The sequence below is a fragment of the Equus asinus genome, chromosome 7 (genome assembly GCF_041296235.1).
Source record: "Equus asinus isolate D_3611 breed Donkey chromosome 7, EquAss-T2T_v2, whole genome shotgun sequence".
NCBI lineage: Eukaryota > Metazoa > Chordata > Mammalia > Perissodactyla > Equidae > Equus > Equus asinus.
Window position 1 is genome coordinate 104,729,672 of NC_091796.1, and position 10,819 is coordinate 104,740,490.

General features: G+C 48.4%; 1 protein-coding gene across 13 annotated transcripts in view; it reads left to right on the plus strand.

The window, feature by feature from the left end:
• Positions 1-10,273, plus strand: part of EML1 (EMAP like 1) — a 168,503-nt gene extending 158,230 nt beyond the window's left edge. For all 13 annotated transcript variants that reach the window (XM_014854571.3, XM_014854574.3, XM_070514302.1 and 10 more), the window contains 5 exons: positions 4,834-4,931; positions 5,048-5,135; positions 6,571-6,666; positions 7,951-8,081; positions 8,733-10,273. In XM_014854571.3, coding sequence (XP_014710057.1) covers positions 4,834-4,931; positions 5,048-5,135; positions 6,571-6,666; positions 7,951-8,081; positions 8,733-8,858 — 539 coding nt within the window. In that variant the 3' untranslated portion in view covers positions 8,859-10,273. The remainder of the gene's footprint in view (positions 1-4,833; positions 4,932-5,047; positions 5,136-6,570; positions 6,667-7,950; positions 8,082-8,732) is intronic.
• The last annotated feature ends 546 nt before the right edge of the window (positions 10,274-10,819 follow it).

Sequence of the window (10,819 nt, forward strand, 5' to 3'; positions counted from 1 at the left end):
TTTATACTTGCTCTCTCTTCCTCTCTCTCTCTTCTTCTCTTCTTTTCTCTCTCTCTCACTGTTTACTTGTCAAAGAAACTGGCTCATTTTTCCCGTAGCATTTTCCACACTCTGGATTTTGCTGAGTGCATCCATGCTGTTGACATGTTCCTCTGTTCCCTGTATTTCCTGTAGAGTGACTTGTGGGTCTTGATTGCATTCAGGTTCTGTGTGTGTTGGCATCTTCTTCCTACAGCAGGCACGTCATGTCTGCTCGTCTCACTTTTTGTGACATTAGTAGCTGTTGATGCCCAATGCCTAGATCCATAAGGGGCTGAAAATGATTGATTTTCCACTTTTAGCTTTTTATTCATTTATTCGATATAAGACTTCTGAAAAGAGAAACTTCTCTTCATCTACTATTTTGTTAACAAGCGGTATACTATTTTGTTACCCAATAGTAAGGTAGAGTTCATATGGGAAAGTTAAGATAAACACTTGGTTTCTTTCACTTTATTTAGCAATTTCCAAGATAATACGTTTGTTCCCTGCACCCTTTAACAGTGAGCAATCAGTGGTGGTGGTGGTGGTGGTGGTTGTGGTGCCATTATGAGTTTAAGTATATTTGCTATTTCCTATGTTTCAATCTATGATAGCTACAATAGACAGAACAATTCATCCATCATTGGCCAGTGGAAGCCACTCTAGGTTGGCTCCTGAGTCCTTTTGACCATGTGGACGCCACAGGTGTTCATCGCTACTGGGTAGGTTGGTGTTTCTAAGTCTTGTCATCATATGCTCATGTTCTAGGAAGTACTGTTTTTCTGTGATATGCAAGATATTTGGCTATGTGAACACTCTTGAAAATAGCAGTTTTTTGCCCTTGGAAATACTTGGCCAAGACTGAGCTGCTACTGCTCCGTAGGAATCTTCTATTTTACAAGCTGATTGGGGTCGCCTCTGCCTCACGATGGGGCTGTTCTTGATCTCTAGAGGTGACCTTATAGAAGGAGCATCCCTTTTGGGTGCTTTTTCTTTGTGCCTGAACAAAGTTCATAACTTCTCACCCTAAACAGACAACTGCCCAGACACCCTGGGGACCTTTTCTCCTTGGTGAGAGGAGCTTACTTGACTCAGAAAGCCTTTCATTCTTGACTTTCTAAGTATCTTATTTCATTCTGTTAATTCTAGCCAATACTCTGCATTCTCTTATGTGTTTCTCATCACTTTCTTAGTTATTTTGAACCTCTGCTATGTGCAAGAGGGCTTCATCTATGGTGTGTTTTTCTAGAAATCCCTCAGCTAGCTATCAGCTCCTGCTAACATGTGCAGGGTCCTCAGGAGTATATTTCCGTTTCTTGTCTGTTATACTAATGACCATTCCCTGGAGACCAGAGAGCTCTGTCTTCCGGTAACTCGGCCTCTCAGGCTCCAGAGTCATTCACTGGCAGCTGTGTGACCCTGGATGACCCCGGGCCAAATTAGGGCAACCCACATTTGGATTCAGCGCCCTCTCTTCATTAACCATGTGACCCTTGCCAAATCAGATAGCAAGTTATTGTGAGGCTCAACTGAAAGAGGTGTGAACGTGCTGTTTGAAGAACGGAGCATTACGCAGATGTCCTGGGTGATGTGATGTCATCATCAGCAATGGCAATGGGGTGGCCCCAGATCCTCAGGGAGTGGCCCAGAGTCCCATAATTGTAGGGACCCTATTTTGTTCAGCACTGTGTGCCTAGCACCTAGCTGGGAGTAGATGCAGTGGAGTGGAAAGCCTAGGCAATACGGAGTAGATGCTCAGTAAATATGCGTTGCATGCATGAATGCAGACTAACTACAATGCGACTGACTGGGTGCAAAGCAGAATGTGATCCGCAGAAGGAGTTTTCTGGTTGCACACAAGACTTTTCTGGCACATAGGCTATACCACTGTAGATAACTGGCTCCTTTTGGCATTCAATTATTTACAGATATGGAGATGGTAGTCGCACAGGTAAGCTGTCAAAACTCTTTGAACTGTATGCCTAAAATGTGTGCATTTTATTGCATGTAAATTATACCTCAAAGTTGAGTTTTAAGGGGTGGTGGGGCAATGAGAGAGGATTCTGGGAAGACGGTAGGGTGGGAAGCACCAGGAATCTGTCTCCCCACCTAGACAGCAATGGCACTGGCAGAATCTGTCTGCTGGAACTATTTTGGAACTCTGGAGTCTATTAAAGGTTTGCAACTTCTAGAGAAAGGCTTGGATGGTAAAGTTTGATCAAGTTCAGCTTTATCACAGTAGCAGCTGCCCATCCTCCCCCCCCCCCCCCCCCCCCCGCCCAGCCCCCTGGCAGGCAGCTGTGCACGTGTTTCTGGAGCAACAAACAAACAGGGGCTGGCCTGGTGGCGTAGAGCTTAAGTTCATGTACTCCACTTTAGTAGCCCAGGGTTCGGAGGTTCGGATCCCAGACGCAGACCTAGTGCCGCTTGTCAAGCCACGCTGTGGCAGCGTCCCACATAAAATGGAGGAAGATTGGCACAGATGTTAGCTCAGTGGCAATCTTCCTCATATACACCCAAAAATATCAAAAAGGGGCAAAGGACTTAAATAGACATTTTTCCAAAGAAGATATACAAGTGGCCAATAAGCACATGAAAACATGCTCAACATCACTCACCATTAGGGAAATGCAAACAAAAACTACAATGAGATATCACCTCACACCCATTAGGATGGCTACTTTCAAAAAAAATCCAGAAAACAAGAAGTATTGATGAGAATGTGGAGAAACTGGAACCCTCCTATACTGTCAGTGGGAATATAAAATGATACAGCCATTGTGGAAAGCAGTATGGTGGCTCCTCAGAAAATTAAAAGTAGAATTAGCGTATGATCCAGCAATTCCACCTCTGGATACACACCCAAAAGAATTAAAAGCAGAACCTCAGGGAGGTATTTGTACACCCATGTTCATAGCAGCATTATTCACAATAGCTAAGCCGTGGAAGCAACCCGAGTGTCCATCACTAGGTGAATGGGCAACATGTGGTGTATCCATGCAATGGGATATTATTCAGCCTCGGAAGGAAATTCTAATATGCGCTGCAACACAGATGAAGCTTGAAGGCACTATGCTAAGTAAAATAAGCCAGTCACAAAAGGATAAGTATTGTATGATTCCACTTATATGAGGTACGCAGCATAGTCAAAATCCTAGAGATGGAGTCAAAATCCTAACAGTGGTTCCATCATGAAAGAGACCCCATTATTTTAGAGGTCAGTGATAAGGTAGTTGTTATCTTGAGACCCTTTTGCTTAAGAGTGCACAGCCCAGCACGCTGACATGTCGTTTGTCATTTCAGCTGTTCTCTCCCCTTAAGCTATGTCACAGGCGCAGTGGAATTAGCAATGAATTGCTCAGGTTCTGGAGTCAGACTGCCTGGGTTTGAATCCTAGCTTCTGTAACCTGTGTGACCTTGGGCAGGTTACTTTACCATCTGTGCCTCAGTTTCCTCTCCTGAAAGGGGGGATAGTAATTTCTGTCTCATAGGGTTTTATGAGGATTAAATAAGTTAATACAGGAAGAGTTTAAAATAGTGTACAGTAGGCACTCCATCAATGTTGACTGTTACAGTTACTTGATAGTAATTACTATTAGCATTGAGTGTTCCTTATCATCATCATTGTTACTGTGCGGGCTTGATCCGTGGGAGGAATCAAGTGCAGATGGCTTCCCGTGTGGCTCTCGGGCCTCCTCTAAGCACCCTTAGCACCAGATGGTGGCCTGTCTCCCGGCCTCAGCAGTCCTTGGCCTGTTTACCCCATTCCCTCAGGATTCCTGCTTTGCACAGGCTGACTCGGTCTTCCCAACACCCCTATTTTAACCTGGGCTAGGCCAAAACTTCCTAAAACACCATTTCCTGAAGGTGCCAGGCCATGCTGTTTCCTGTAGGATTCCCTGCCCTGGGAGAAGGAAAATCAGAGGGAAGAGGTGGGGAGAGCTCTTGTTGAGCCTTCTGCTGGTCCAGGGACCGCTAGGACCTTCACAGATGTTGTCCAAGGGAATCCTCTGAATTGCTGTGAAAAGGTACCATTTGCCACGCGTTGTGGAGGGAAGAACTGACGCTCAGTGAGAGCAGGGACTCGGCCACCGTTCCCAAGCCGCTGCATAGAGACCCCCCTGCTCTACCCTCCATTCTGGCCTTCAGGTTGCCTACCCCCACATGGTTCCAGCCTCCTTCCTTCTGGTTCCCGGCCTTCGGGAAGTCTGGCCTTCTCCGGACTCGTCTCTCAGGCCCCATTTCCTTCCCAGTGTATCTGGATCCCCCTCTTTGGTTTCCCCGTTTCACGTTTGCCGGCTACAAGGACAGGCTCTGCTTTTGTGTCACAATGAGCGCCTCCCCCTGTGTTTCTACTTGAGCTTCATGGCCTGATTCCTTGGGCTTTCCTGAGGCCAGAAAGCCAATGAGGAAGATGCTAACTGATGGCCCAGTGGAGGAAAGGCGGGAGGGCCTTCCAGGCGGGGGAAGGGAGAGCCTCCCTGAGGACTGAGGAACCTGGTGTGCTCAATGGGGAATGACGTGGCCGCATCCTGGACGGCCTTGTGGGCGCCACTGAGGAACTGAGTCTCGCTCCTTCCACGATGGGGATGGCCAGGAAAGGGTTTTATAACGAGAGGAATCTGCTCAGGAGTGGATTTTCAAAAGATAGTTTTGAAGCTGTGTAGGATTCATTTCAAAGCAGATTTTTCTCTTTGAAATAATTCGTCTGACAATTTTTCCTAAATCTGCGTTGGCAACTAATGTTATCCCTTGTCATTGATACAACGCTTATTTTTAACAATTGAAATGTAATCTGTCATATTTCTGTAGACGGGAATTTCTTAGCGATAGGCTCCCATGACAACTGCATCTATATATACGGAGTCAGCGACAACGGGAGGAAGTACACTCGAGTGGGCAAGTGCTCGGTAAGCATTTCTCGTCCCTTCTCGTGGATATGCGCGTGGTCATTTCATGACGTCGCTATAGTGTTGGTCCGGAATTGATGAGGCAAGGGAAACTGACACGATGCTTTTCTCTCCAGGGTCATTCCAGCTTCATCACTCACCTGGACTGGTCCGTCAACTCGCAGTTCCTCGTGTCAAACTCTGGAGACTATGAAATCCTTTACTGTGAGTTGTCTGGGTTCAGATCACATAGAATGTTCACTCTGAGACCAAAATGGGGCCTCCTGCGGAAACCCACTTCCCATACAACCTGGGCACGTGATGCCCTCTCTGGGCCTCGGTTTCCTCCTCTGTGAAATAGAGAAATTGGGCTGGACAACCTCTCAAGTCCCTCCTGACACAGAGATACTTGGGGTTGGGGCCCACCGTGGACCCCTGTTGAGGAGAACATGCAGGGCCCTGAGAGGGGAAGGCAAACCCTGCAGGGAAAGGCTGGAGGAGGCACATGTGGCAGAAGAAAGTGGGGTCAGAGCCCTCAGAGGGACCCTTGTGAAGACGTCATCCCAGGCAGGCAGAGATCATGAAGTCCTTCCCGCCTGGGGGACAGCAGCCCCTAGGACCCCTCCTCCTTCTCTCTCAACCTCTCCCAGCAGTGTCTGTGCCCAGGCAGGACCTGGGCACCGGGAGGATGATAAAGGCTGGCACTTACTGACGCATACTTCCCGCTGTGCGCTGGTTTCTCACACGTTCACTGAGCACCGGCCTCGTGCTGAGTGCTGGGCCTGGCGCAGGGGGTCCTGGGGCGTGAGGAGGGCCTGGTCTCCATGCCCAGGAAGGTACTAGAGAGTTCAGTGTTCTTCACCTACCTTTTCTCCCATGACCCACAGCACTTCCCGGCTTATCCCATTTTATAGACAAGGAAATCTGGGCTCAGATACGAGGCCACGGGCATCAGGAGCCAGTGGGCGGGGACATGGTCGTCTACCTGTTGAGGAAAAAGGGAGAGGGAAAAAGGGAGAGATGGCAGGTGCCAGGACGGCGCCTCCCTCCAGCGAGGCCTCCCCTCCACCCATCCCCCCCCCTCCAAGGTCCTGCCTCACACGGGGAAGAGCAGGAGGACATTTTTCAGGGACAGGCCCTGGGTCTAGAATCTTCTCAGACACTGTCTCATACTCCACTAGTGAGAGCTCATTTGGGGAACAAACAAGTCACTTAGGAGGCCATAGGTACTTGGTATGACTGGTTTCCATAAGCGTCCATTCCCGGTTTGGAGCAGAAGTGATTGGGGGCACATATGTGTGTGTGTGTGTGTGTTGGGGGAGGGCTGGGGAGCCTGACAGCAGGGGGCAGGGTTGTGTTCAGTGGCTCCAAGGGGAACAGTGAGCAGGCCGAGGCCTAGGAACCAGAGCATGTCAAAGAAAAGAGAAGCCAGACTGGGGAAACAGACCCAGAGAAGATGGGAGGAAACCAAAGAAGGAAGAGGCGGTCCCCACCCAGGCCCCTGGCTGTGCGCACAGTTCCCACGGGGTTGGGAAGCAGAAGGTGTCCCTCTCCAGAGGGGTCTGGAGCTGGCGGGGCGTGGCTCCGAGGGCCCAGCCTTGACGGGAGGGGAGAGGAACTCTGGCTCAGACGTCACCAGGCCCGTGTTTGTTTTCTCCAGGGATTCCCTCTGCTTGCAAGCAGGTCGTAAGTGTGGAAACTACGAGAGACATCGAATGGGCTTCACACACCTGCACTTTGGGCTTCCATGTGTTTGGTGAGTTTTCTGCAGCTTTCATTCCGTTCGAACATAAGGTGTCTCTACTTTTCGAATGTTTCTCCAGCAGTTATGAAATCTCGCAGTCACCAGTTTTGTCTGATTGCTCTGCTGCTGCGTGACCCTGCAGGACCCACGCCCTGCAGTCCCCGGGGTGGGGGGAGCCTGGGCCTGCCTGCAGTGGCCAGGGGGAAGCACAGATGTGGGCTATGACCCTTTTCTCTTGTATGAAATGGCTCCTGAGATGATTCTCTAGAATCTTCCCGCATGAGGTTGTGCCAGATTTCTTAGATGGGTGGACCAGATGGCACTTAATCAATTTACGTATCATTTGTTAGAATTGTTATTTTTCTTTTGGTCCTTTAACTAAATTTTTCACTTCCTTCCAAAGTTCAGATTAGGAATATATTTATAAATGGTCTGAAACACTTTACCACAATTTAGTAGAAAAAAAGAAAAAGCAGTGTTTATAATCTCTTCTTGTAAGGCCGTAAGTTGGTAAGTTGGTGAGAATTTCACAAATCTCCGTAGAGCTGGCATTTTACTATTTTCTGGTGTGGATGTTAGGACCCCCTGGGTTACCCCAGAACTGCCAGTTGAGAAAGTGATACACCTCCAGCTGTCTCAGAGCCAAAGGTTTTGGGACCACAAGCATTTCCTGGAGCAATGGTCAGGAGACACCATCCCCCAGACCATGCTGCTGGCCCAGCCAGGCAGAGGGCTGCACAGTGGCTGCTTCCCCAGGCCCACGGCAGACGGATACCACACCTGCACACAGCACCCACAGAGAGCTAACGCCGAGAAACACCTGAAAGGCACAAGCAGATGCAGAGTTGAAAGGTCCTTTGGAGAGACTCTCATATGTAAAGAGTTACCCCCAAAAAAATAAGTTAGGAAACTGCAGGCTTGAGGACTAATCAGCTTACCATCGGATGTTCTGGAGACAAAGGAAAGGCATTGTGTCCAGAACCAGGGTTTCTAGCACTGTCTCTGCTGTAGCATCCAGAAGGGCTCCAGAAGAGGTGGGAGCCCAGAGGCCTATCACTGCCACTCTTGTGCAGTAGGACAGGCTGAGGCTGGAGGAGTTTTCTGGGAAAGCCTGGAGTGATGATCACGGAAACAGGGAGAGGCTGGGAGCAGAAACAAAGCACTCTTTTGGTCCTGGTTTCTAAAGCAGGGGACTCATGACGATTTTAGTTTGGTGACAGTTCAGTGGCCAGTCCCCATATAGTATGGCCCAGTGTTCCTGGTGTTTCCAATGCTCTGTCTGTGTCTTTGTTTTAGGAGTGTGGCCAGAAGGCTCGGACGGAACCGACATCAATGCCGTGTGTCGGGCCCACGAGAAAAAAGTCCTGTGCACCGGCGACGACTTTGGCAAAGTCCACCTCTTCTCATACCCCTGCTCGCAGTTCCGGGTAAAGCACTGTCTTCTCGGCTAATCTCAGCCCTGTGGGCGTGCGTTCACTGCCTGCCCGGCTGCTTGGTGATTGAGGAGAACGGTGCTGTGAGTGAATGCCACCGGTCACAGATGTCCACCTGACCCCGCTATCCTGCTGCCCTAGACCACTTTCGGGGCCCCCCGTTGCCCTCTGGGGAAAACCCCTGACCCTACGAAGCCCTCGGATCTGGCTTGTGTACCTCTGTAGCTGCATGGGCCTCACTCCTCTCCCCTCTGCTCCGGCCCTGCTGAGCTCAGCCAACGCCAGAGCCTAGAACGCCCCTCTCGTCCTTCCCAGACCTGATCCTCCATCTCTGAGGGCACCCCTCACCCTCAACCTCTGGCACCTGTTTAGTCCCTCCTTTGGGCTGGCCGCATGCCTCAGACAGCCCTCTGGGAATGAACGTGTCCCCACCCGGGGCAGTCACTTGCCCATGTCTGTCCCCCCGCCAGACCAGATTCTTGATGCGTGGGGACTCGTGTGGTTTACTTCCGTGTCCCTCCTGTGTCTGTGCACAAATGAGAGCTCTGAGTGGGGAGGGAATGGGGGAATGAGTGTAGAATGCCAGGACTTTCCAACTCCAGATCGTCTCTTTGCCTTACACTTCCTCCGTGCCCTCCTCCCCAGGCTCCCAGCCATGTGTACAGCGGGCACAGCAGTCACGTCACCAACGTGGATTTCCTCTGTGACGACAGCCACCTCATCTCCACAGGCGGCAAAGACACGAGCATCATGCAGTGGCGGGTCATTTAGCCCCGGCAGGAGCCGTGGGGAGCAGACCAGGCACGGAAGGCACAGACGCCCCCGCGCTCGCTCACTGTGATTTCTGTTGTGTTCAACAAGTTCTTACAAACCTCAGGAAAACGACTCCTTCTACCGGTTACCCTAGTGAACCAGTGAGCGTCCCGTCGGATCAGCAGTTCGGGTTTCTCTTTTGTTGTACAATACATAAAACAGTGCACATTTAATATAAAAAAGATGCCAAGGTTTACATTATGGTGACATTGACGGAAGTAACTGGTATATCCTTCCTAACTTTTCTATGAACTCTTCAAAAATGGTCACAGAATGCCTTTTAAAATATTGTACATAGGCTTTACGATTTCACCATTTAGCTTGCTGAGTCAAATATTTATGATGATCATGAGGTACCGAATTGTGATCGCTGTTGATGGATTGTTCCTAAAAGGATAAATGGCCTGAGAAGAGAGGGGATGCCTGATTTGCACAGCTGAATCGGGAATTGCAAATACGACTTGATTTGGTTGCGTTTCTAAGGTTGCTTTCAACTCTCCCTCTGGGAGGCTGGTGAGAAAAGAGTTGTAATCTTCTTGTGTTAAGCAGATTCTACTCCAGACTTGCTTAAATATTTCAGCAGGGTATGCAGGAATTTCAGAGCTTCGGTTACACTGTCTGCCTAACCAGACTCAGTCAGTGGCTTAACACCTACATGGACAGCGTCCCTCCGTTCCCCGTTCCCGTGCCCTGAGAATGGTGGGGACTTTAGCTATCTCCTCTGTATATTAATTGGCATGATATGGTATTGTACTTGTATAGGATTTTAGCAATTCATAATAAATACGTAAGGCTAGGCTTTACTATTTTATGCTTCTGGACATTGTACATTTGTATTTTAAGACCAAGTAGACCAAGTCAAAAAGATCTCTCTTAAGTGAACCATGAACCTGCAGCGCGGAGAAGTCTGGAAGCTCCACCAGGTACGCAGGGCAGCTGCTTCTCCTGTCTGTCGTGCATGGATGCCTCATTACGCCATGATGTAAGATTGCGTTCTGATAAGGACAACGTAGGTGGCATACATTTGTCAAGAAGGCCTTATCCATTTAGATTGTGTGACAGAGTAAAATTTATTGTTTACATTGGGGAATGTATCTCAGATTTTAAAACAGAAGAGTAATAAACAGACTTAAAAACGAATATTAAGATTTTTACTTGTTCCGGGCAAGTCACTGAATTGAATTATCTGAACTCTACAGCACTGGTTGTTTAGAGGGGCTGGTTCAGAGCAGCTTTTGGATGCATTTTTTATGACATCTCCAGCCTGCTGCGGAAGTGCGGGGCACGAGCGAACGACATGTATTAAAGATGAATCTGTTTGTATGTATCCTTATCAAATATATTCTATAATGAAATAAAATCTGAAAAGTGGACTTCTTATTGACCTATATTCATGAAAGTATATAAATTAAAATATTTAAGATTAGATACGCTTCACACTATATTCTGTTTCATACACAGATTTTTTTTCTCACCTGACTCATTTGCAAGTGGAACTGTAGTTTGCATGTGGTGTGTAGCCATCCATCAGATTAGAGATCTGTAAAGAGCCCAGCTTAGTTACCACATGCTGCCGGTATTTTACTTGGTTATGTAAATACTGCCAAAAATAATAATTTCTAAATTAATAATTAGGAAATAACCAGATCAGGGAAGGGAAAGGGACCCCTTATCGACAGACATTATAAGATTTACTTTTATCTTTATATACTTCCACTATTTTCTAAGCTCAATAATGGAAAAAGCCTATGTGTATAAACTGCTCTGGTTATCTTCATACTTGCCTGCATTTTAAATGAAGTTCTTTGAACAGCCCGGTGTTGCCCTTGCAGGTGTCCATTATCCGCTCACTTGCTCGTTCACATAGCTGGCGATGGCCCAGCACCAGCGCTCACCACCTCCCAGCCCAGGACCCTCCA